Source organism: Panicum virgatum, chromosome 5K (genome assembly GCF_016808335.1).
Source record: "Panicum virgatum strain AP13 chromosome 5K, P.virgatum_v5, whole genome shotgun sequence".
Lineage (NCBI taxonomy): Eukaryota > Viridiplantae > Streptophyta > Magnoliopsida > Poales > Poaceae > Panicum > Panicum virgatum.
In genome coordinates this window covers 21,204,422-21,231,549 of record NC_053140.1, presented here as the reverse complement: position 1 = coordinate 21,231,549, position 27,128 = coordinate 21,204,422, and the positions used below count along the sequence as shown (strand labels likewise).

At 44.8% G+C, this 27,128-nt stretch overlaps 2 protein-coding genes across 5 annotated transcripts; both read left to right on the top strand.

The window, feature by feature from the left end:
* Nucleotides 1-10,718: 10,718 nt before the first annotated feature.
* On the top strand, nucleotides 10,719-16,414 carry LOC120706911. Its single transcript, XM_039991661.1, has 9 exons — nucleotides 10,719-11,001; nucleotides 11,177-11,292; nucleotides 12,078-12,250; nucleotides 14,505-14,598; nucleotides 14,920-15,030; nucleotides 15,169-15,258; nucleotides 15,631-15,716; nucleotides 15,819-15,883; nucleotides 15,995-16,414. The coding sequence occupies exons 1-9, from the start codon at nucleotides 10,779-10,781 to the stop codon at nucleotides 16,105-16,107; spliced, it is 1,071 nt and encodes a 356-aa protein (XP_039847595.1). The 5' UTR covers nucleotides 10,719-10,778; the 3' UTR covers nucleotides 16,108-16,414.
* A 238-nt stretch (nucleotides 16,415-16,652) lies between these two features.
* On the top strand, nucleotides 16,653-24,243 carry LOC120706909. Of its 4 annotated transcripts, none has more exons than XM_039991658.1 (9): nucleotides 16,653-16,926; nucleotides 18,000-18,115; nucleotides 18,539-18,711; nucleotides 19,873-19,966; nucleotides 22,510-22,620; nucleotides 22,739-22,828; nucleotides 23,365-23,468; nucleotides 23,561-23,625; nucleotides 23,717-24,243. In XM_039991658.1, the coding sequence occupies exons 1-9, from the start codon at nucleotides 16,761-16,763 to the stop codon at nucleotides 23,824-23,826; spliced, it is 1,029 nt and encodes a 342-aa protein (XP_039847592.1). In that variant the 5' UTR covers nucleotides 16,653-16,760; the 3' UTR covers nucleotides 23,827-24,243. The 4 variants fall into 4 exon arrangements, with proteins under 4 accessions (XP_039847592.1, XP_039847591.1, XP_039847594.1 ...); XM_039991657.1 differs by having other exon boundaries at nucleotides 19,864-19,966; XM_039991660.1 differs by having other exon boundaries at nucleotides 23,365-23,450; nucleotides 23,717-24,114.
* The last annotated feature ends 2,885 nt before the right edge of the window (nucleotides 24,244-27,128 follow it).

The following is a 27,128-nucleotide window of genomic DNA, read 5'->3' as shown; positions in this document are numbered from 1 at the left end:
TACTATTTCCCCATTTTCCTTCTTGTGCTGACCAACACGAACAGAGAAACTAGCTTCAATTGCATATGACTTGTAGAATTTCTCCACATCATTGAGTGTATCAAAGATCATTCCAACCATTGGCTTCGAATTTTCTTTGGAATTTGTGTTGCCTGTTTCACTTGTACCAGAGGCCTATAGAAGTGTAAAATTATATGAGCAACAAACTAGGCAAAAGTAGTTCAACAGAATCATAATTAAAATGTGTCTGCACAATTAATTGAAATGTTCAATGAAGATAACAGTTGGGCAACTTACTGCCATACTCAAATGTTGTGGTGAGCTTAGATATTCAAGGTGGGCTCCAACTCCAGCGCCGACGGCGTCGATGGTGATGGCGGTGGGCTCCATGGAGGCAGAATCAACGGCGACTACAGGTTCACCGTCCACTGCATGCAAGCACGTTGTTGACAGCCAAATTTGGCACCTGCTGAGGTCGACCAGTCTAACCGGTCGGGCCGACTGGTCAGACCGGTCTGGTCTGTACAGTCCGAGTAGAATTAGGGTTTTTGTAAAGAGTCCTCATGTAATCCTACTCGTGAAGGGGTACGTCTTCCCCGGCCTATAAATATAAAGGCTAAGGCCGATTGAGGTTATTCCCAATCGAATCAATACAAAAAATCGCATTACTTTTATCTCTCAAACCCTAGCCTTTTCCAACCCCAGATTGCTTTCTTCCTTCGTCCCAGCGGCGTTTGAAGACGTTCTGAGTGGCCTGCCGACCTCAGAGCAACCCTACGATCACGAGCTCTGACGGGGTCCCTCCCGAGCTCGCTGTTCTAGGTCTTCGCGAGTTCTCTGCCTGCACCGGTCAGACCGGTCGGCGAAACCGGTCAAACCGGTCCGCCCAGGGTTCTCGCTGTGTTGATCGTTTTGACGATCGTCGCGCGTTCTAGAGCATTCGAGTGCGTTGGCACAATTCTGTGTCAACACACATTTTGGCGACTCCGCTGGGGAGAGATTAATCTGGTTTTAAAACCGATCTAATCTACTCCTTGAAGAAGATGGGCTCTTCAGAGATCGACAAGGAAAACATCATCACGGCTACAATGAAGGAGCTCACCGAAGAGGAGCGCAAGGCCTACCTTCTCGTGGAGGAGCACGTCAAGGCACAATTCTTGAAGGGCTTCAAGAAGGATCGTGGTGGCCTCGTCAAGAGGGTGGAGGAGTTCGTGCTGCCGTCTCTCAAGCTTAGCAAGGATAAGATTGAAGAGATCCCCAATGTAAGCCTCTCTCCCTCTGATGTGTTTGATAGAATGCCATCTTTAATGGATCAGAAGATTATTGCTGCACAAGCTGCCGCAGGTGACATCTTGATTAAATTGAGTAGTGATGTTGATGCGCTTAAAGGTAAACAACCTATGTCAGATCCCAACTCATCAGATCCGAGTTCGGCTACCCCTGAGTTCACATCTGAACCACTCTATGGTATGCCGCCGAACTCGTTCTCAGGGCAAACCCCGCCACCATCGACCGTGCACACAGCACCGGTCGGACCGGTCCCACAGACCGGTCAGACCGGTTACCAGACCAATCAGACCGGTTACTCAGTGCCGTCGCCGACGCCTCTCGAGACAATTCCTGGTTCGGCTGCCCCTAGCCGAACTAATGAGTTGTCGCTGTATACGCCGCCTCGCACTACTACTGTAGCGGGAGGGCTACGAGGATCTGGACTTAACCAAGGACCGATCCCAACTTCTTCACAGACGATGGTGCATGGAAACCCTAATGCAAATCGTTTTTCTGAGTTTTATACCAGCCAGCACTATCAGGCCGATCTTATTAAGTTCAAAGAAGATCTGGCCAATGCAATTAAGAGTAAGCTTGGGGTGGATATGGGTACTACACGTTTATATCAAAAACCTTATCCCGCTGAGTTTGATTTTACTCCTTTTCCTGCTGGTTGGCGTATTCCTGAGTTTACTAAATTTAATGGTGATGATTCTCGTACAACTTGGGAACACGTTAGTCAATATGTCTTGCAATTAGGAGAAGCCGGTTTTAATGATGCTTTACGTGTGCGTTTATTTTCTTTATCTTTGACTAGAACAACTTTCTATTGGTTTTTTTCACTTGCTCCTAACTCTATTCGCAATTGGGCTCAATTGGAGCATAAATTTCATGATCACTTCTTTTGTGAGGAAACCGAAGCGAAATTGTTAGACTTAACATCGATTAAGCAAGGACGTGATGAATCTTCTTCGGATCATTTCAAAAGATTTAAAGAAATTAAAAATCGGTGTTTTAGTTTGACGATTTCTGAAAAAGATTTGGCGGATTTGGCGTTTATTGGTTTACGTTCTTATTTGAAAGAAAAACTCGAGGGCTTTGAATATCATACTGTTAATTTTTTGCAAGTCAAAGTCATGGGTTTAGAGTTTAATCTTAAAAACGCCAAAGATACGTTCAAGCCTCATCGGTCCAACACGCACATTATCGATCGTGATTCAGATAGTTCGGACGATGAGAATAAAGAAGTATATGCTGCTGAATTTGTTTGGCCATCAAAGGCCAAACCCAGTTCAGTTCCGTCTCTCAAGCCGATTCAAAAGAATCGGCAAGAGGAGCTGAAATTTACTTTTGATGTTTCTAAATGCGATCGGATTTATGATGAATTACTTAAAAACGGTAACATCCGATTGTCACATGCTATTCCATCTCCCGACGAGCTCAAGCGACATGCATATTGTAAGTGGCATAACTCTACATCTCATGCTACTACTGATTGTAATGTTTTTCGTCGACATGTACAATCGGCCATTAATGAAGGGCGATTGGTACTTTCTGAGATGCAAATTGACAAGGCTCCTTTCCCTGTTCATACGCTGGAATTGAACAATCCAAAGGTGCTCATTCGGCCGGAACAAGCCGAAGGAGCTAAGGGGAAGCATGTTGTCATCGGTGATCCAAGACCGATGAATACAAGTGATAAGATCCTTGCCCGAGAAGTTATTAAAGAGAAGACTGATGATGGCAAGAGTACTCTGAAGATCATTGTCAAGAATCCCAGACTCGGGGGGCAAGGAAGCTCTCCACCAGAAAATCGTTCTGCTGATCAGGCACAACCGGTCAGACCAGTGTCTCCGACCGGTCAGACCGGTCCGACCGGTCAGACCGGTTACTCCAACCGATCCAACCGCCCTGGTGACCGTCCCCGGACTTTCAAGCCAAAACGTCCGGAAGTGGGTACTTGGAAGACCAATGAGGTGAAGGTGCAGGGGAAGAGCTACTGATCAGAAGCCCACCTTCAACCAGTTGTTGAACAAGTACACAAAGGCCGTTCAAAATGATCGGCCACTAAAAAAGAGATCGCGTTCACCACCGCGCCAAGATCGTCCAGCATCCCCAAGGAGGGAGTCTAGCAGGCGCAGAGGTGATGTTGTCACATTATATCCTCCTCAGAAGATGTATGCTACCATGCCGTGGATGCCACCGGCTTCAAATGCAACGAATCCGGCATGGGAGCATGGGGGGATATGGATGCAGTGTTTCCCGATGCCTTATCCTCCACATTATCAAGGGGAAAGCTCCAGGGTGCCAGTACATGACCGATTGGGACCGCGTCAATCTGGTCCTGTGCATCATGTTGCACCAGTCAGACCGGTCCATGCCGACCGGTCAGACCGGTCTCATCAGAGGCCGGGTCAAGCTCCTGTTCCGAGGTTTGAATATCGCGTCAAAGAAAAGAGGGAGGAGCAGAAGACTGTGGCTGATTCAGAGAAGTTTAAAGCCGATGTTGTGGTTCAAATCGGTTAAATCAAGGTGCCCATAAAGGAGACGGGCAAGAAACCGATGTATATAGATACATCGGTTGATGTTCCTTCACAAAAGCCAGTCATGGCCAATGATCATGAGGCCGGTAGCAGCAGGGGTGCAGCGGATAAGTATCATCAGCCTAGATGGTGCCCTTCGGGATTAACTCATACGCAAAAAAGGAAATTGCAGCGCCTCCGCAACAAAGAAAAGAAGGAATAGGAGAAGGAGAAGATGAGGGATGAGGAATTCAACAGATACAGGCCTATGTTCCCTCAAGGCAAGGTGTGGAGGGCTAAGACAGCTGACCAGCCAGACAGACCGGTCGGACCACCGCAACCGACCGGTCAGACCGGTCAGACCGCTCTGACCAATCGGTCAGACCGGTCGAGCCCAGTACAGAGGCAACAGCCAAATCGGCGCTGCCCGTTTCGGTTTCTTCTGTTGATGAAGCCCCAGCAGTTCCTCCGACATCAGAAGACGAAGAGTTGGTAGACTACGAAGCATCTCCAGAGTGCACCAATATGGAGATCAATGTGGTGCACTTATCTTCGGATTACTTCATGGTTCCGGAGGAGGATTTGGCTCCTCTTCAGTTCGGGCCCCGTGAAGCTGTGTTCCAGAAGCCAAGTGAGAAAGACAATCATCTGAAGGCTCTTTATGTGAGGGGACACATCAACGGGAAGCCGGTGACTCGCATGCTAATAGATGGTGGGGCCATTGTAAATCTTATGCCCTACTCGCTGTACAAGAAGCTCAGTGGCCAAGACGAAGACTTGATCAAGATGAACATGACCATCAGTGGTGTTGGAGGGAGCGAGCCCCTTAGCGCCAAAGGAGTTGCTTCCATGGAGCTCACCATTGGAAGTAAGACGCTTGCTGCAGCTTTCTTCGTCGCGGAAGTGCAAGGTAACTACAATTTGATTCTTGGGAGGGATTGGATTCATGCAAATCAGTGTGTTCCTTCTACCTTGCATCAGTTTCTTGTTCAGTGGATCGGTGATGAGCTTGAGATTGTCCATGGGGACACTTCATCCTTTGTTGGTTTAGCCGATTCGGATTCCATTAGTGCGCACGACAACGTCAAGTGTTTATCGGGCGTGGACCTGTCCGATTATGATTTGATCTGTTGCACTAAGGATGGTTTTGTTTCTGCTGTACTAAAGCCGATGGATAATCGGCTAAATCATTTAATGTAAATCAGATGAGTACAATAGACACTCCAGAGGAGACCGGTCAGACCGCCAGTGCCGACCGGTCAGATCGGTCCTGTCCCGTTCGGCGCATAGGGCCTACCGGTCAGACCGGACACCCCGACCGGTCAGACCGGTCCAACGCAGAATTGCTGCAGCAGAGGCTAGATCAATATCGGGCGCGTACGAACGATATGTGTGAAGCCATTGAAGATTCTGGTGATCTAGATAAGTTGGGCCAAGGGTTTACATCGGCTGATCCTTTAGAGAAGGTAGATATTGGTGATGGAACTATTCCTAGGCCGACTTTTGTAAACAAAAATTTATCGGCTGAATATAAGCCGATTTGGTTAATTTATTGAAGGAATATGTTGATTGTTTTGCTTGGGAATATCATGAAATGCCTGGTTTGAGTCGTGATCTTGTTGAGCATCGTTTACCAATTAAAGCTGGTTTTAGACCTTATAAACAACCGGTTAGGCATTTCAATCCCATTATTTATGACCGAATTAAAACTGAAATTAATCATTTACTTGATGCTAGATTTATTCGGTCTTGTCGTTATGCTGATTGGATCTCTAATATTGTGCCCGTTGAGAAAAAGGATTCGGGGAAAATTAGAGTATGCATTGATTTTAGAGATCTTAATAAAGCTACTACCAAGGATGAATATCCTATGCCTATAGCCGATATGTTGATCAACGAAGCTTACGGACATCGTGTCATTAGTTTTCTTGATGGTAACGCCGGTTACAATCAAATATTTATGGCCGAAGAAGATATATCTAAAACGGCCTTTAGATGTCCAGGATTTGTCGGTTTGTTTGAGTGGGTGGTTATGACTTTCGGTTTGAAAAATGCGGGTGCTACTTATCAAAGAGCTATGAATTTAATCTTTCATGATTTGATTGGTGTCATTTTGGAAGTGTATATTGATGATATTGTCATTAAATCGGCCGGTTTAGTTCATCATTTAGCCGATTTAAGAATTGCTCTTGAAAGGATGCGCCGGTATGGTTTAAAGATGAATCCACTCAAATGTGTTTTTGGTGTATCGGCTGGAAAGTTTCTTGGCTTCATTATTCATGAGAAGGGAATAGAGATTGATCCTAAGAGAGTTGAAGCCATGAAGAAGGTTGAAGCCCCTACATGCAAGAAGGATTTACATAAGTTCTTGGGCAAGGTAAATTTCTTGAGAAGATTTATATCTAATTTGTCCGGGAAGATCGATGCTTTTACTCCTATTCTTCGATTAAAAGATGAAACCGAATTTACTTGGGGGGCAAAACAGCAAGAAGCATTTGAGGAGATCAAGATTTATCTGTCTTCACCACCCGTACTCAAAGCGCCTAGGAGAGGAGTACCTTTCAGACTTTATGTGGCTGCTGAAGACAAGGTTATTGGGGCTGTTTTGACTCAAGAAACCGAAGGGAAGGAATATATTATTGCATATTTAAGCCGGCGACTTATTGATGTGGAAACGAGGTATACATTTATTGAGAAGTTATGTTTGTCTCTTTATTATGCTTGTACAAAATTGAGACATTATCTATTATCTAGTACTTGCATAGTAGTATGTCAAACCGATGTGATCAAACATATGTTACAGAAACCGATTTTGAGTGGTAGAATCGGTAAGCAGGCTTATGCTTTGGTTGAGTATGATTTGGTTTGTGAACCTTTGAAATCTATGAGAGGCCAAACTGTAGTGGATTTTATTGTTGAGCATCGGATTAATGACAAGCATGATTTAGAAGTCGGCTATATTACTTGCACATCATGGAAGTTGTATTTTGATGGATCGGTTTGTGATGATGATCAAGGGATTGGTGCTGTTCTTATTTCTCCGAATGGTGCTGTTTTTGAATTTTCAAATCGATTGGAAGAAGAGTGCACAAATAACCAAGTTGAATATGAGGCTCTTCTATTTGGCTTGGAATTCTTGCAATCCATGGGCGTGAAGCATGTTGAACCCTGTGGAGATTCTCTTCTGGTGGCGCAGCAAGTATCTAAGGTATGCCAGTGTTATAATGGTTCTCTAAATGCATATCTTGATAAATGCCTCGATATTATTTCCTCTTTCGATGAATTTATTATCAAACATATTCCGAGGGAGGAGAATGGAAAGGCAAATACTCTGGCGCAACAAACATCTGGCTATAATGTTACGAAAAAATATTTCAACATTCGCAAGCCGATGCAAACAAAGGCCGAGTGTCTGGTTCTGGACAAACCGGTCCGACCGGTCAGCGAAACCGGTCTGACCGGTGATGCCGTTGCTTGTTCTAATTCGGCCAAAAAAGATGATTTAATTGTCTCGGCCGAAGTCCAGGATTGGAGGGTTCCTCTTATGTCGTATTTGAGAGATCCTGGTCGTGGCGCAGAGAGAAATATTCGGCGTTTGGCTTTCAAGTATGTTTTGATTGACGATGAACTTTATCGTCGAACTGCCGAAGATTTGCTTCTCAAATGTTTAGACTCGGATCAGGCCTGGGTTGCTATGGGTGAGGTTCATGAAGGTATTTGTGGTACTCATCAATCGGCTCCTAAGATGAAGTGGTTACTTAGAAGAGCTGGTTTTTATTGGCCCACCATGCTATCCGATTGTTTCAAGTATTATAAAGGATGTGAAGAATGTCAGCGGTTTGGTGATTTACAATTGGTGTCTGCTGCGTTGATGCATCCTATTATTAAACCATGGCCGTTCCGAGGTTGGGGGTTGGATTTCATTGGACAAATTAATCCTCCATCTTCAAAGGGCATCGCTTCGTGTTGGTTGCTACAGATTATTTCACTAAATGGACCGAAGCGGTTCCTTTGAAGAATATGACGCATAAAGAGGTAATTGAGTTTATTACTGATCATATTATTCATAGATTCGGCATTCCACAAACTTTGACAACGGATCAAGGTACTTTATTTATATCAAAAGAGGTGCATGCCTTTGCCGAATCTTACAAGATTAAATTGCTCAATTCATCTCCATACTATGCTCAGGCCAATGGGCAGGCCGAGTCTAGTAATAAGATTTTGATCAAACTTGTCAAGAAAAAGATAGAAGAAAATCCTAGGAGGTGGCATGAAGTGTTATCCGAAGCATTATGGGCTCATCGTATATCTAGACATGGTGCTACTAAGGTTACTCCTTTTGAGCTTGTGTATGGTCAAGAGGCCGTTTTACCCGTTGAGGTGAATCTGGACGCATATAGATTAGCAAAACAAAATGACCTCTCCGCTGTTGATTATCATGATATGATGATGGATAATATTGATGAGGTGACCGACAAGCGTTTGAAGGCCTTGAAGGAAATTGAGAAGGACAAGCTTCGGGTGGCTAGAGCCTACAACAAGAAGGTAAAACTTAAGTCTTTTCAGGTTGGAGATCTAGTTTTGAAGACAATTTTGCCTCTTGGGATGAAAAGCAACAAGTTTGGCAAATGGTCGCCAAGTTGGGAGGGTCCATACAAGATTGTCAAAGTTATCTCCGGAAATTCGTATATGGTGGAGACGGTGCAAGGTGAACGTCTACCCAGGGCCATCAATGGGAGATACTTGAAGAAATTATATCCTAGCGTTTGGCAAAGTGCGTGAAGACGAAGACGGCCGGTATTAGATATCGCCCTTAGTTTTATTTTTAGAGTTGTATGCTTTGTGTAAAACATGTACATCAAGATAGTTCTTGCTTTTTTGACTTGTGAAACTCACCAAAAAGCAGGGGGCATATGTTGACAGCCAAATTTGGCACCTGCTGAGGTCGACCGGTCGGGCCGACCGGTCAGACCGGTCTGGTCTGTACAGTCCGAGTAGAATTAGGGTTTTTGTAAAGAGTTCTCATGTAATCCTACTCGTGAAGGGGTACGTCTTCCCCGGCCTATAAATATAAAGGCTAAGGCCAATTGAGGCTATTCCCAATTGAATCAATACAAAAAATCGCATTACTTTTATCTCTCAAACCCTAGCCTTTTCCAACCCTAGATTTCTTTCTTTCTTCGTCCTGGCGGCGTTTGAAGACGTTCTGAGTGGCCTGCCGACCTCAGAGCAACCCTACGATCACAAGCTCCGACGGGGTCCCTCCCGAGCTCGCTGTTCTAGGTCTTCGCGAGTTCTCTGCCTGCACCGGTCAGACCGGTCGGCGAAATCGGTCAGACCGGTCCGCCCAGGGTTCTCGCTGTGTTGATCGTTTTGACGATCGTCACGCGTTCTAGTGCATTCGAGTGCGTTGGCGCAATTCTGTGTCAACACACTTTATCAACGACCACATTAATTTCTATCAAAGTCAAGATAAGACTCTTATAGCAGAAACTAACGACGGCATAAAGGGCTAGCAATGCTGCTGTGCGCGTTCGCGCACGCACCCAAGTCTAGGACGTCGCTCGTGCCGGACTCCATGGCCGTTCGCCGCGTCAAGGACGGTGTCGACGTCACCCACGGTGCAGATGTGGTCGAACCCCTCGCCCAGGTTGTCGCTCTGCGTCCACAGCAGCGCCACGCCCACGGAGTTCGGCCTGTGGCCGCCAAGGTAGACCTGCCGTTCGAAGACGTGAGCACCCAGCGTCGCGCTACAAGGCGACCGATGGGATCTCTTGACGTGCCAGCTCCTTGCTGAGGCAATGGCCCATCGCCTTCCCGGTGGCCCGGTTCACGAGCACGAACCCGGTGCCCCGTGCCGTCCGTCACGTGGCCGGTGTTCCGGAAGCTCTGGATCCCACCTGTCGACGAGGGCGACGTGAATCGGCGACGCGACGAGGGCCGTTGGAGACTAAACGGTGCGAGCCCTTGGCACCCGGCGGCGCCTGCCCCTCTGCCCAGTCCGCTGCAGGCGCCTGAGATGGCGACCCTCATATCCTTGCGACGTGAATCGGCGGCGGAGGGCGGCCTGGAGACTAGACGGCGCGAGCCCTTGGCGGCTGATGGCGCCTGCCCCTCCGCCCAGTCCGCTGCAGCTGCCCGAGACGGCGACCCTCGTCCTTGCGACGTGAATGGGCGGCGGAGGGTGGGGGAGATGAACGAAACGTCGCGGCGGCGTGACGGGCGGACCAGGGGTGGGCTGCGTGATTTGATTTGGGGGGGGCGGGGGGGGGGGGGGGGGGGGTTGCTTAATGTTGGAAATTAGGATGGAGGATTGGAGGGTTTAAGTGCTAAAATAATCCACCTCTGCCTCTAGTCCTTGAATGAGAATCCTGTGACCTCGATTGGAGTTTTCAAAGTTTTCACGGAAGACTTAGTTTCCATAGAATACGGTGGCCAATCAGTAATCATATTTATTTTTTATTTTACATGAAATAAAATTATAAGCTGATTCAGCTTAACAACCATGCCATATGTCAAGGGGCATATTGGACACTTGACATCTCCAATCTATTTATGAAAAATAAGGTGAGGTTTGACATCTCCAATCTATTTATGAAAAATAAGGTAAAGTTGTTTTGCCAAACAAAAATATTGAAGAACCAACAAAAAAAAGTCTGAATTGTATTTATTATATGATATAAGTATAGCTATTTTTCTAGTCATTCATTGTGTCAAGGTAAAATACGCCTACCAAAATATTGGAGAATGGTGTGAGTATTTTCTAAATGGATCTGAAGGTTTACGCTCCACCAGTTAAGCCAGCCATTTTGGGAGGAGCCGAACGCCTACCAAAGTTATGATGGGGCGCCGTAGCGCGCGTTAGCTTCTAGCTATAGTGCCAATAAGACGGAAACGTGGTGGAGGAAACGCCCCCGTCCCCTCGGTCTTTTCCACACCGTCCCCAAAGACCCCGATCCCGCGAGACGCCGCCACGCCATCGGCATGGGCGGAGCCGCGCCAGCGCGATTACCATTGCCACTTCCTCGTCCTCCCCGGCTCCACTCCCACCAGTCAACGCCGATTTCCTCCTATCTCCACGCTACCGCACCTGCCGCCTCCTCCTCCTCCACCCTATCTGTCCCTCGCCCCGCTCCAAGCCCGAGCGTCCGTGTCGCCCGGCCGCGCCGGCGCGCCGCGATGTCTGCCGCCGCCTCATCCTCCATCGGTAAACCTGCCACCCACCCAATGTTCGCCACTGGCGCCTCCTCCAGTTGGCGATGTTATATTTGTTTTTTTTTCATTCGTTCCGGAAAGTTGCTTCTTGCGAAATTCACACGCCATTAACGGACTCCCGCTTCGTTTTCGTGTGATTACTCACTTTCTCCGTTGTGTGATCGTAGGAATATCGGATGCCATGGGAATCGGCGCTCTATCGGTGGAGAGCGTCGGGCACAAGGACCTACTGATCGTCGGACCCGGCGTGCTTGGCCGGATCGTCGCTGAGATGTGGAAACAGGTTATTACTCATTGCATCTGACTATCTGAGAACCGAGATAGATTATAACGAACCCAGAAGTGACTCGTCAAGGAGAGCAACTCCAGCCATATCGCATAAATCAGATCCTCCAACTCCAAATGCTAAATGGAGACTACATCTATTTTTTTATTAGCTTCCAAACTGGCTCCCTAGTCACCCCCTAGATGGAGAGTGGAGGAGGGAATGGAGGGTAGAGGAGGAGATTTGGAGGCCTCCCTACGATACGATAGAGGGTCTGATGGAGTGCTTTTTTTAGCCCTTTAATCTTGTGATAGGGGGCTATTTAGGCTTCCTCCAGCTGTTGCTGCTAGCACTGGCGACTTTGCCAGCTGGCACATGAGCAGCAGTGTCTCGGAATGTGTGCGTGTGAGGGGAAGAGCGTTCTCACTAGGCGGTGACTGCAGCGCTAGCGTGGATGTGTTCGTGAGAAGAATAGTGTAATCGTGAACAACATGCGTAGAGATATGACTCTTGCAAATAGTTGGATTTTGATCTGAAGGGCAGAAGTGAGTGGCTGAAATTAATTTTGCTCGCAGACAATTAACTACAAATCACTCCCAAAAAATAAAATAAAAATCAATCGTTTATGTTTCAACTCTGCTAGCATTTCTTTAGTGGTATACTGAAGTACCACCAACATACTGTGGTTCTGGCAATCTTGACCCAATATCTTTTTAATGGAGTGGTATCCTTGTCATATCTTGTATATTTCGTCACCTGTCAAATACCATAAATCTTAGTCTGATTAAGTGCTTGCCTTGTAGGAATATCCAGGTTGCAAGATTTATGGCCAGACTGCAACCACAGATCATCACAGTGAATTAACTGACATTGGCATCATCCCCGCCTTGAAGGGGTCCATAATTGGTCCAAAATTTTCATATGTTATTTTCTGTGCTCCACCATATCGTTCCGAGGATTATGCTGGGGATCTGAGGTAAATAACTTTAAGCTTTCATGATGATTGCCTCCTTTTGTTCATTCTGTGTTTCAGTCATGGACATGCTCTGGGTTTCTCTTCATCCGAAAGAGTTATTGAAATCTCCATACTTGTAATACATGGTTGCTGTGTTACCCGGACACCCGTGTCTTAATTTTTTTGCCGAGTCGGATACCCCGCACCCGTGTCGGATTCCGACACCCGTGTCGGATTTGAAAGTGATCGGGTGCTCTAGCCTAAGAGGGGGAGGGGGTGAATTAGGCACTAATAAAAACTTAGACATATGGCTCCAACTAGTTTGCACAAAACTTAAACTAAAACAGGCTATCTAGATGTGCAACTAGGTTGTTTTAGTGTGAAAACCCTATCCCAAAAGAGTTTAGCAACCTATAGTCTTTCCTACCAAGAAACTATTCTATGAAAGTAAAGGCACACAAATTGCTAGTAAGAAATGCGGAAGCTTAAAGAGCGGGATAGGAGATAGCAGACTCTTGACGCGGGTGTTTATCCCGTGGTTCGGTTAGCCACAAAGGCACACCTACATCCACGTTGTTGTAGCACTCACTAAGAGTATTGCTACTCGGCCACCAAGTCTCTTCCGTGAACACAATCACGGTCACCTTGGCCCCGGGTTCCACTAAGGAGCTTCTCCACAAAGGATGAGGGTCTCCACGTCCCCCGCACAAAAATGTCGTCGCCGCTCCACACCAAGTCGGAGGGTCGATGACGTTGCCGGCGAGCTTCACGCTCCAAGGTGCCGGCGCACCAAGCTCTTGTTTTGGTTCACTAGAGAACCACAGCACAAAGGCTTAAGGCCTTGCAATCTCACTCACTAAGAGCTAATCCTTTACACAACACTCTCAAAGTGTCCTAAGGGCTAAGGATATGATCTTGATGCTTTTGTATGGCTTGGAGATGTTCTTGGTGTGTGTGGGATGTCCAGCAACTCCAGCAAACTTCAAATGGCCGGGGTGAGGCGTATAAATAGGCCACCAAGTCTTGTAGCCGTTGCTCCAACGGTCAGCAGAAAATCTGCGTATCACCGGTTGAACCGATGCCTCTGGCTGAGGTAGCGTCGGTTCTTCCGGTCACTCATAACCCGAAGTATCCGTTGAACTCCTGACAGCTGACGCAGTGATCACCGGTTGAACCGATGCTTTGTACCGATGCATCACCGGTTCATCTGGTGCTTGAGAATCTTCTCCTGGGCGCTGACGTCATTGCACCGACGCAATACTCCGATGCACCGTCGGTTGAACCGGTGCTGAAGAAACTTCTCCTAGGCACTTGACATCGTCTCTGGTACATAGTACGCCCAATGCACCGATGCCCTTTCTTGGACCGTCGGTTCAACCGGTGCCTATAGGCTGACTTGGCTTCGATTCCCTTCTGCACCAGAATTCCATAGCGTCGGTTCTTCCGACTACCATCGGATGCACCGATGCCCTTGGCGTCGGTTCTTCCGGTGCTACTGACTGAAGAGCTTTCAGGGCGCTGCCCTGAGACCTGCGAGGGGAGGCTCCCCCTCGACCCCTGTCCGCTATCCGGGTAGCGGAACCCCCGTAGGGGCGGTCCTTCGGGCCTTGCTACGCTTATCTTTTCTTTCTCTTTGTCATCACTTGAACTTAAAAGCCTAAGAATGGTCATCTTAACAATTATATTAGTCCAAGTGTTGTGTTGTTATTCGATCACCAAAATCACTCGAAAATGGCATAAATGGTGCCATGTTCGTTTCATGATTCCAAGTGTTATTTGCCGTGTCCCAAAAAATTCTAACGAATCGGACACCCGCACCCGAGTCGGACACCGACACCCGCACCCGTGTCCATGTAACACTGCATGGTTGGCTATTGGGCACATGCTTCTAGTGAACGGGGCATGCTTGGTGCTTCCAAAATTGTTCTATAACTTGTAATGGTAGTGCTTTGGACATTTATTCTCTTACTGAATTCGGATCGATCACTCTAGCACTGCATGGCCCGGCCCTCAAATGGCTCCCCCACCCTGCCGCCAGATCCCCACCCACTTTCCGCCACGGCGCTAACCTGGCATCCCCCCACCCTGGCAGCATCCCACCATTGACCGGCCTGCTGCCTATGGCATCCCCTAAGCCTGGGCAGCAGCCCATCACTAGACCATGAGAACTCTTTCTCCTGAACTCGTTTGTGTACGTGCAGATAATTATATCTTATACTTTGTCCATTAGTGTCAAGGACATGTAAGACATCCTTATTTCGGAAGACATGTGCAGAGTAGCAGCTTCAAATTGGAATGGAGAAGGCTCTTTCCTGTTCACCTCGAGTACTGCTGTGTATGATTGCAGTGACAATGGATTGTGCAGTGAGGTATTTTTACTCTGTGCTTTATATTATACATCATAAAATAGAAGAGTTTTCTAAGTTGTCTGTTTGCTTCTCAACTTTAGTAGTTATAGTATTACCTTCTAATATTTCAAACAGAAACATTCAAAAGTCATGTAAAAAATTGTGAACTATGGAACAAGAAAAACTGAAAAAGGATCTGTTTTCAGGTTGGTAACATGCTTTCGTGGCGGTTACAATTTCCAAAACCTTAGTTTATTTGCTTGTGCTTTGCAACAATGTTCTAGTACCAGGTCCGGCTTTGTTGATTTAATTTAACCTTTATCATCTTTTCTGCTTGTGTAGGATTCTCCTTGTGTACAGATTGGTCAAAGCCCTCGTACCGATGTCCTTCTAAAAGCTGAAAATGTTGTCCTTGAGGCAGGAGGCTGTGTTCTCAGGCTTGTGGGACTTTACATATCCTCAACGACATGTCTTTTCTTTTTTTATTCCAGTTCCAACTTTCGAGCATCTGGTGTTCTTTGATATACTTTGTCTGAACCGTACTTAGTTACAATTGGCAGAACTAATACAATATTCCTTGACTTCCAACACAAATCTGATCGAGGTCCTCATGTTTACTGGCTGTCAAAAGGAACCTTGGATGCACGTCCTGATCATGTACTCAATCTGATACATTATGAAGTAAGAGCTGCTTCTTATTTATGTTGGTGTTATAACATGGATGAGTGTATTGTACACTAGATGTTTTAGGGAAAATTTGAGCTTATTACCAATTTAGATCAAACCCTTTGATGCAACACGTACTCTTTAAGTGTTAATTTGTAGATGATCCCCCATATAAGCAAATCAATTTTCTTCTTAATAAAATACGTGTTCAGGCACGGTCGCGAAAAATATAAGCAAATCAATAATTAAAAGACACATCCATACTATAGACACTAAGGTTTCATTTTTAAAGGTTTAAACAGATGATTATATGTCTCTGATTAGCATATCAGGGTGGTTTACTATGCGCTCTGTGTTTTACGAATTTTCGCTTATGTTTGTTTACAGGATGCGGCCTCCCTTGCAATTGCTATCATGAAAAAGGGTTTACGCAGCCGTGTCTTTGTGGGCTGTGACAATGAACCTCTATCCAGGTCGATGCCAAACTCCATCTTGTTTAACTCCCTTTTTGCAAACCAAAGATGATTTTGCTGCAAATACACGTGTGCTGACATTATGGAGCTTTGATGTTGCAGGCAGGAGATTATGGACCGTGTCAACAGAAGTGGGAAATTTGACACGAAGTTCCAGGGCTTCACTGGTCAGTCAGTCACATGCTAGCATTGTAGCTGCGTTCAAGAATTCCCAAGAGGATCATTTGCGCTCATAATTAACATGGCCTCGTCTCCCGTTTAAATTTTGTTTGATGTAGGGACTGATGGCCCGCTGGGGAAGAGGATGGAGAATCCCAAAACCCGAGCTGAGATCGGATGGCAGCCCAAGTATCCGAGTTTCACAGAGTTCCTTGGCCTCAGCAATCTATAACCTTCATGGGATGTCGCTAAATTCTTGTGATTAAAGATGAATATGGGCACATGAAAGAAATGATGACGGATTTGGAAGTGAAATGTTGGTTGCTTATACAGTCATACTGCAGTTTTAGACTTTTAGGCTACTTTTCGTTTCTGCTGTTGGATTTAGATCATGTAAGCATAGCCACCATGGTGTGGCACATGTACCTAAGTAGCCTCTGTTTTCTTTTGTTAACTCATGAAAGCATTGTACCATCTCATGGCTTCCAACACTTGTTAATTGTTTCCATGGCTTCAATCCATCCTCTTGTTCAATACCCCATCTCAGTGTCGACGTCTCTAGAATTGTAACAAAATGTCCAATAACCTAATCGTTTCTGATGTGCAGAAGCAACAAAAAAGAATTGGATGAGAAATTTATCCACTAGAGGAAATTCCTACTGTATTTCCTAATTATAGATTAATAAAAGGGTACTGAGACATGTTCAGTAATCTGTAATAATTAAGTTAAAAAATAAAGCACCTTAAAGAGAATGAACAGAGCCGGGCGGGCTGGGCCTCCCCTGCCGTTTTAGAAGCAAACGACGACTCCTTCCTCGATCCATTATTCCCCGTCTACTCTTTCCCCACCGAGTCACCGTCGCCGCAACCCCGCCGGGCGACGAGATGAGAGCCGCCGCTGCGGCCTCCTTCCGCCTAGCTCCCGCCACGAACCCGCCCCATCGCCGCGCCTCGTCCTCCTCCTCATGTTCCCTGAAACCCGCCCTGACTGCTCAGCCATCTCGCGTCTTCACGCTCGCCCGCCGCTCGCCTGTCGCCCGCGCCTCTCTCGGTAAGCGTCTCACCAGTCACTGAGTCACCGCCCCCATTCCTCATCTCGTATGCCGCATTACTGTTTCCAATTTACGTCAAGAACAGATTTTGTGTTGACTATAGAAAGATCAATGATCTTACTGTCAAGGACAGGATTCCTCTTCCAATCGTTGAAGAAATCATAGATGAAATGGCTTGTACTTAATGTTTCACCAAATTGGACATGACAGCAGGGTGGGTATTACCAGATCAGAATGGGTGAATAAGATGAAAAATTGGACATGACAGCAGGGCATCACTAGATCAGAATGGGTGAAGAACATGAACTGAAAACCAAACCACAAATTGCAAGAGGTTAATCTGACCTCGTTCCTACCCGAATCCTGTTGTCTCTGTGATTTCTCACGCCTCGGCACTATGTCGGTGGGTAAGGGTATTACATTGATGAGGTCCGCTGCTCTCGAATAGCTTGGGGTCTTGGAACTGGTGCTGGTTTCAGTGGAGGCCAGGTTATACTAGTAGAATCAATCCCTCTGTGCATGTTGTTGGGAGACATTCTCACTCTGGTTTTGCACAAGTTGTTCATGGCATTGACCATACTGCTAATCCTGTGCGCTGGATGTTGATGATTTTGTTCTCGAATGACGAAACCAACAAACGGATACTTCCCCTTATATCTGTATTTTTTGTTACTCTGCTCCAGCTTTGGGCGGGTAGAGCAGCTCCAAGTTTCGATGCTTGCAGTCCTAAGCTGAGTTTGTACAATGACGCTGTACCAATATCTCCACTACAAAGAAACTAGTCCGTAGTTGCATTGTGGGTACCTCAAGTAGTCAGTAATGCACTCCATACAGATGCTGAAATATTGCTAGGGTAGCACCGTAACGGGTTAGGCTTGCCAAATTATAGCTTGTGAACTTGTCCCGCGTTTGCTGTAACTAATATTCATTGTGGCATGCTCAAAGTTATGACTTGCAAACACACCACTATCTTTGTTATTTTGGTATTCTAAAATATCTTATTTCCAAATCTGGAAGTCCACATAGATGACTGCAATTAACTGATGCTTTTTTTTGTGTTTGCTGCTCCCAGGGGTATCTCATGATAAAGGCTCCGAGGTCTCTGGCGCCGATGTTGTTGGCCAGAATGATCTACTGATTGTGGGCCCTGGTGTGCTTGGACGAATTGTAGCTGAGAAGTGGCAAAAGGTATTTCTGGCTACAGTTAATATTCTTATGTATCTATCTATCACCTACATGGAGAATCATGCACCAAAACTTGCTTATCAAGCCAACGGTTATACTGTTGAAATCAATTTAGATCCCGAGTTACTTCAATGTCAAAAAAACTATCAGTCAATATGTTTCAGACATTCTGTGAAAATTTAATCGTCTGAAGAACTCCTGGAGAACTGCTAAATATTTCTTTCTTAAAAGTCTTGACTTGATTCCCCCTTTTAACTAAACATTATATGTTTACTGTAAAAATGTGTGCCTTCATATCAGCTCTTGCATAACTCGATGTCTTTTTTTTTTTGCTTCTTTCTGTGATTTTTATGGCTAATTCTTGGAGGGTAATAGGTTAAGCTGTGTTGTATGATTTTCTAATTAAGTGTACTTTTCATCCTAAAGGAACATACAAGTTGCAAAGTTTATGGCCAGACTGCAAGCACAAATCATCATAGCGAGTTAACAGATCTTGGCATCATCCCCTCATTGAAGGGCTCTACTATTTCTCAGAAGGTTCCATATGTTATTTTCTGTGCTCCTCCATCTGGTTCTGATAATTACCCTGAGGATGTCAGGTAAATGAATGCATCAATTAATGTTGACATTTTCTCACATACCTTTTGCGCTGCTAATATTAATGGTAAATGATCTGGCTTTCTCCTGATGTTTTTATTGAAATCATGAAGCTCTCCAAATCTGTTGCTCTAGTGCATTACTAAACTATTAGCACTTCTAGAGAAAAAAAAAATTATGGTGTATATAGTCTGTTCAGGTTGAGATTTTGCATCCAAATCAAATTTGAATGGGATTTGGGCACTATATCTTAGTTAATATCAGTTGGGTCAATGTGATTACACTGATGGCAGTCAATGCATTTTATAATTGTTGACATCCATAATAGTGGCATAGGTTGTAAAGCAACATGAGACTGTGCCTAGTCTTGTTAGAGACTAGCATGGTGGTGTAAGACTAGCTGCAGCAGTGTTTTTATGCTAGAGCTGCTAGTGGCTGTACAACAATCACTATATCATGCATAGTGACAGATAAACACTGCGGTGTAATACATGGTTCATTTCTCGATTCTTGAGACAGGACCTGATGGTCTATTTTGCTTTAGATTAGGCTAATATAAGTGTACTCAGATAAAATTACAGGTATGCCACAAAACTTTACATGCTCAGATTTTGGTTGCAACTCATCCCTGAATTTACCGAGTATATTATGCTTGAGACAACTTCCAAATTGATGTGTTTGGGTCGTGCATCGAAGAAGGTGATATGTATTTTCATATTGCTAGCAATTAAGGTGATATATTGTGTTAGGCTGTAAGTATCAGGAAATCTAGGTGTTGCTTTCTTATCTGGTACTTGGTTAGTGTTGTCTATAATTTTTTTTATTTATGTCTATTCCCCAAACCCCGCACAGTGCGGGAAGCCTACGGCACTGGGTACGCCCTTTTTTTCTATTGCTTATACTGAATGAAAAGGGTGCTTCACTATGAATCAGGGAATCTAGGTGCTGCATTCTTATCTGGTACTTTGATATTTGTAGAATCTAACGTACATGCTGGTTAATCACATGGCTACTATATAAAGATGGGCATTGCTAGCTCTATGGTCTATCATGTTGAATTGTGAGACTGTTACAAATCCATCATTCATCTTCTTACACTAATTAAATTGTATATCATGGAGTGTGGACATGTGATATATCCTTATTTCAGAAAGTGTGTGCAGAGTGGCAGCATCAAATTGGAATGGTGAAGGATCTTTCCTGTTTACATCAAGCACTGCTCTGTATGACTGCAGTGACAACATGATGTGCAATGAGGTGCTAGAGAAAGACTAGTATTCTTCAGGGATCATATTTGTGTTCACCATTTACTTGCTTGTTTGGATGGTACAAGTTTGGTAAATTTAAAAACAAATCACAAACCATATTATGCAACTAGTTTTTTTTTTTCTCGAACATGCAGGAGAGCTGCGTATCATTATATTAAGAAGAAGAAAAAGGGGTAAGAACCCTTACAATACCCACACACACCTCACTAAGGAAACAGACTAATAAGCACCTTTGCCAAAAAAAAAATACATCTGACCTCGACCTGTACAATCACTCCTCATTTGGCACCACAGCGAGGAGGTGATTCACTGAGCTCCAGCCAAACCGCACCTATGTAGCTTCTCACTGCCCGACACCAGGGATCTAGTAACACTGGGAGAGGCCCCATCGAAAACGCAACGGTTGCGATGGTTCCACAAAGTCCAGGCTCCCAGAACAATCAGAGAGTTAAGGCCTTTTCTAATGAGTGCAGGCACAGAGTTAGAGCTTATCTCCCACTATTCCTCAAAATTTATCCCGTCTGTGCAAGGGGAGAGAACCTGCAGACCAACCCTCCTTAAAATATTAAACAAAAACTCAAGATTTGGATCTGTTTTCTTTAGCCACAACCACCTCATTCTCAGTGCCCAGTTCAGATTTTGAATATTGGAAATCCCAAGACCACCCGGTGTCCCAGTTCTTTAGGAAGACATATTTTGGGCCAAGCTACCAGACAATGCCCACCTTTTGCATCTTTCTTTCCTCTGCACAGAAACCTCTTCTTATGTTGTCTATTGCCCTGATGGCCATGGTGGGAGATCAATGGCCATCGCCAGATAGATCAACATTAGCACATGCTGTACCAGGATCTTGCAACCTTCTTTGACAGTAAATCAGCCTTCTACCCAGGTAGCAGTGCAGCCAAACGTTGGATATATGGCTGTAATTGAGTCTTCATTAATTTCTTCAGGGTTAGAGGGAGTCCAAGATATTTGCAAGGGAACTCCAACTGTTTGCAAGGAAGAAGTTCCTGTAATGTTTCAGAAATTGAACCTGTGCATTGAATTGGATTGGGAGGACTTGTGTAGAAGAGGACACAAGAAGACCATTGAGGATGTCGCTGTTATGACCGGCATCACATACCAACGCTGGGGCCGCGCCAGTGGCTAGGCTAGGATTTCCCTTCCTTAGGCTGTTTGGTTTGTTTCCATAAAAATAGGATCGTATTTGAATTTGTTAGGAGAGGGATAAATACCTCTAGACAGTTTTGGAATTAATCAAGCAAGGCAATTATCTTGCCTGGCCTTACAGAGCCTTCTCTCGTGCCTCCCTCCCTCTTGCTCACGCACGCCACCACCGCTCGCTCGCTCGCCACGGCTCCTCATCGCCGCTGGGGGTTCAAGCCCCAGCCACCGCCCTCCTACTCCTATCACCTGCACAGCCGCGGTATGATCCCTGGTCCTATAGACCAAAGCCCAATCTTTGCAGCACCTCTAACAGAAAGCTCCAAGCCACTGAATCAAATGCTTTAGAGATGTCCAATTTAAAAAGCAAACCTGGCTACTTCCTTTGGTGTAAAAACCTTGCAATTTGTTGCACCAGCATAAATTTTCTTAGATAAACTTTCTTTTAATGAAAGCACTCTGGTTGTGAGACACCAGATTAGGAAGCTGACCCGCCAATCTGTTTGCCAGGATTTTTGTGATGAGTTTTGCAAAGCTGTGTACAAGGCTAATTGGTCTGAAATCATGAACTTTTTCAGCCCCATCCTTCTTCGGCAGGAGTGTGATATATGCAGAGTTGAGGAGTTCAAAATTTCTAAATTGCCCCAAACCGCCGATATTGCAGCCATGATATCTTCTTAATCAGAGGCCAACACACTTGGTAGAAACGACCTGTGAAACCATCTGGACTGGGACTTTATCTGAGGGCAATCCTGAGATAGTTTTCCAGACCTCATCTGTTATGGGGACTTTCAGGGTGGTCAGATTATGGGAAGCAATATCAAGCTCATCCAGATTGATTGTAACTTCACTATTCATACTAGAACCCAGAACACCATTATAGAAATCAAAGATCACCCTCTCTTTATCCTCATGTCCAGTAAAAACCTGATATCCAGCTACTAGCTTTCCAATGAAGTTCTTCCTCTTCCTGTGTCAGGCTTGAAGATAGAGAGCGCATGAGCCAGACTTCATTATCCAACAGGACTTGGCTGTCTTGCTCCATTTCCAACTGATGGAGTACCTCCCTAGCATGTGCGAGCTGACTGTTAACATGGCCCACCTTCTTGTGTCTCCAGCTTTCAAGGTCTTTGCTAGTTGCCCGCAATTTTCTTGCCAGTGTCAAAAGGACAAGCGCTGGATTGAACCGACTGCCAAGCCATTTCTACTGCTTCCTGAAACCCATCTAATTGTGGCCAGAAGGATTCAAAATGGAACCTTCTGTTGGAAGCTTTTTATGCAGCTAGCTACACCCTCAGTTGAAGCTTTGCTTGTCCTTTTTTCCTTCCTTTTTGTGATGTATTAACCATAAAAGTTTTTGTCATGCAGGATTGTCCATCAGTGCCAATTGGTAGGAGCCCTCGTACTGATGTACTTCTGAAAGTGGAAAATATTATTCTTGAGGCAGGAGGTTGTGTTCTCAGGCTAGCTGGACTTTATATATCCTCAACTAATGCCTATTTCTTGTTCCACGTTCCACGTGCAATCATTATGAACACAAACTCTTATATATTACTGTGGATGAAACAGCTCTAGCATTTCCTTAAATTGGAAACACAAAATAGATAGAGGTGCTCATGTATTTTGGTTGAGGAAAGGAACTTTGGACACACGACCAGATCATATCATCAACCAGATTCATTATGAGGTAAGATGAGCTACAGATTTATCTCAGACGCACATCTTGTTTATAATTTCTCTACTCATCTCACCATTTGATAGTTGAGCTTATCGGTGTAATGTCCAAAATTTGTAAATGTATGAACCTACAGTTTCTTTAATAGCCTTGCATTTGCCCAATCACTAATGCTGCAGAATGCCTGTTATCTGTAAAATGCTGTATTTATTTATATTCTACTTATTGATGAAATACAAAAGCATAGGTTTTCAAAATTTTATTTGTAGCCTAGAAATCATGAAACTTAAGTTGAAGTCTATGAAGCAAGTTGAAAAATGATATCTGTTACTTTACATAATGAGATGCTATCTAATTAGATGTAGCTGTGTATGGCACTTAATTTAGTCTTGACCACAATATGCCTGTGAATGCTTTGGTTCACCACAACTGCTAATTTCTCTGCATATTCTTATAGTCTTATGCTGATCTGATGGATGGTGTGAGTATGGCTCGTTAGACCAACCTTTTGTTATAAGCTGCGATTATATATGTCATATTATTGCCAGGATGCTGCTTCCCTTGCAATAGCGATCATGAAAAAGAGACTCAGGAATCAAATCTTTCTTGGCTGTGACAATAAGCCTCTTTCCAGGTCATTGTGGACTTTCTGGTTCGCATCAGTTTCTCAGTTTTGTAAAGTCAGTTTTGCTGTGCAGTGTTACTCTTATGGTTTAGCCTAATTAAAAAGAAAAAACTTCACAGGCAAGAAATAATGGACGCTGTCAACAGAAGTGGAAAATTTGACACGAAGTTTGAAGGATTTACTGGTTCGTCTTTACCCTCCTTTGAGTGTTCTCATGCCCTTTAGTGCACAGCATTAGCCTCTCGCACATAATCTGAAATCTGCTTTAACTGCAGGTACTGACGGTCCATTGGGCAAGAGGATGGAGAACTCGAAAACTCGGGCTGGGATCGGGTGGGAGCCTAAGTATCCCAGCTTCACTGAATTCCTTGGTCTCAGTAGCTAGCAATATCCTTGCATAGTGTTCAGTTCTTCTGACTCGATTGAGTAGCAACCGCAACGAAGTCGCATCGAGGTATGAGTTTTGATATGGTCTGAACTGGCGAGGGTGCACATCTGTGTCTGCTCCGTGCTTGTCATCAGTTGGGCATTTTTTTTATTCTAAGACTATTTGAGTTCTCCATAAGACTATGCGTCATATAGCTGCATAGTAGTTTTCAACCTCAGGTTATCAGATATTGTCAACTGCAAGTACTCCCTCTGTCCCAAATTATTAGTCGTTTTGATTTTTCTATGTGCATAGTTTTAGTTATGTATCTATATACGTGATATCTAGATGCATAGCAAAATCTTTATAACTAGAAAAGTCAAAACGACTAACAATCTGTAACAATCTGGGCTGGAGGCAGTATCTTTCATCGAACTGAAGTCCGAGTTGGGATTGGAGACTGGTTCTGGAACCGCCTTTCCCGCGCATGCATCTCAGAGCCTTGAGCTACAGAACAAATGAACGATCAACCAAACGTAGAACAAGAACAGACTTTGGGGTCCTCGTGCTCACAGCACAAGCAACTCCAACTTTTCATTTTCCAGTCAAACTTGCAGCATCACCCTTATGAAAATAGTTCTCTGATTTTGAGAAGAAACCGAGGCGAAAACTGTCCATCCCATGTTCAAGTGGAATTCCACCCCATTGAAAGTGACACCACACCAAGAAATAATCAAAGGGGGTGTTTAGTTGGTGAAAAAATTTGGATTTAGATACTGTAGCACGTTTTGTTGTTACTTAATAATTAATATTCAATTATAGATTAATTAACATTATTAGATTCATCTCGTATGACTAAGTTAAACTGTGTAATTAGTTATTTTTTCCAACTGTATTTAATATTTCATGCATGTGTTTGAAAGTTTGATTTGATAGCTACTGTGCAAACAAAATCGAGAACTAAATGCTGCCAAAGTTAAAACCAGGAGCAGTGCAGTTGAACTCTTTGCAGCAGGCGAGAAACCCAAAGACTTTTCTCCGAGCTCGCCGATTGGCTGACATGTGGGCCCGGTCGCGCCACAGACCCTGCCGTCTCTGCACCGGCGGCCTATTCTTCTTTGGACCCGCGCTCATGGATGGTAGTAAACAAAGTCAGTTGTATATGCTCCCCAACCTTTTGCGTCCCAAGCAAACCATTTGCCTCCTTTCTCCACGCTCGAAGCAACTCTGTCCCTCCTCGTTCTCTCTGACACACGCAGAGGAGATCCGCAAAGAAGAGGCGCGCCGCCATGGGGTCGGGATCGTGCTTCTGCATGGGGTGCAACGGCGGCGACGACGACGGCGGAGGCGACGCCGGCGGCGGGCTGGACCCCAAGGGGTTCTTGCTGGCCATGATGATCGCCCTGGTGCTCTTCATGCTCTGCCACGTCCGGCCGCCCCGCCGGAACTCGTACGTCGTGTACCGCTGCTACTGACGGCTGACGGCCGCCGCCACCGGCGGACCGATCGATGAAGCGAGCTTGAAGGTCTCGCCATCGCCATACTCTGGTAACTCGATTCGCGGGTCCATCTTCTCTGTAGTAGAAAGCAAGCTGAGTGAGCTCTACATTTTCTCTGTTTTTTTTTCTTTTATCAGCATATAATATAATTAATACGGAAGAAGTTTTTAGGTAGAAAAGCCGGTACATGTTCGATGGGTGATGTATCCAACTGAACTGATCAATTGGAAAGAGAGATCACACGGAAAATCTGTTCTCATCTCCTTATTGATTCGCCTCATGTTTGCATTTTGGTTCCCTTTGCTCTTTATTTGTAGCTTTTTTTTTGCGACAGTGCCTGAGCAAGGTTTTGCTCTTTATTTCTAGCTTGTTGATCATGTAAAGCACATATATTCTGGATTTTTGCAAAGATATACGAGCAGATCTTTGTTCTTTATTTTCACAGGCACCAAGAACTAACCAAGATTTACTTTATTCGATAAGCATATGCAACATGTTCAATTTGTTTCACTCTCTACCAGATCGATAACACCAGGTAGCAATAGGCAGGATTGTTGTAATTTCATTGCAACTAACGAATTTATCCCATTTTATCGAAAGAAATACTATTTATTTTGTTAATATTCTAAGCATCTTATTACATAGTAGGACATTGCATAGAGCCCAATCAAAAAAGAAAAAAATAAAAATGTATGAACAAACCAACGAAAGAAACAAACTAAATAGGGCCCCCCGTTTGGGGTTAATACAAAATGCCGATGTGTGTTTGTGAGCATCGATGAATTCCGAGTCTTTGGTGGTACTCATGAGAACGGAGATGGGAGCGTTTTGGTGGTACGTGCATGGACTTTGCTTTGCTTAAAAGTGTTAATAAAACGTGCTCGCACCTTTGGAGTGTACACGATGTGAGCTAATCTGTGTGGATTAATTAGGGGGTAAAGGTTAGGTTCGCGGCAACCGTTGGCTTTCGATCCTGACCTGACAGCTGATGTGAAACAGAGCGAGATACTGTAGTTTTTGGTCGTCGATGCCATGACATTTTATCTTTGGAGATTTGGCTGGAGCGGCTGTGTTACTCGATCGGTTATAGGATTTCGATCGAGTTGCCGAGCTGCATCCGTCGCCGCTGCGCTATGATGGGTACGGATCAAGCAATTCCGTGTAATGTCAGGATGGCCGACATAAATCTTAAAAAAAAAGGATGGCCGACATATCAGCCGCCATTCCTGACATGTGCACACGCAAACATGTCACTATCTGAACTTCTCTCTCTCTAATGTCTGAACCTCTTTTTTTTTACAATTAAAGATATTATTCAATCATCATAGACAAGTACTCCGTAACAGAGATGAGACTGAAACAGCCCCATTGATCAGTTTGCAGCGCCTGTTTAACAGGGCATTCAGTAGTGTGACCTATCATGTGATAGCAGGAGTACAGGAAAAGGAGGAAATGAAAATTTTCATGCCTCCTTTGCTAATCTGTGAGCATTCTTCTTGTTGTGCCTACTGATCTTCCTACACTGGAAGGTTGAACCTCTCTCTTTTGGATTCATGCTATCCAAATCTTTTAAAATAACTGCAATGGCATGGTTAGGGACGCTTGCAAATCGCGATGGCATGGTCGGCCCAAAACGCGGCCGTGCGGTGCGTACGTGCAGTGTGGATGCGGTTGGGACTCGGGAGACAAAGCTGCAACGCAACCAATAGAGGCAGTCTAGTCCAGGAAGGACGCGTTCACTGCATCCCAATTCCAACTTCTCTTCGTCAGTCGACACCGCCTTTTTCTTTTCTTCTGTTTTTCTTTATCCCAGATGCATTT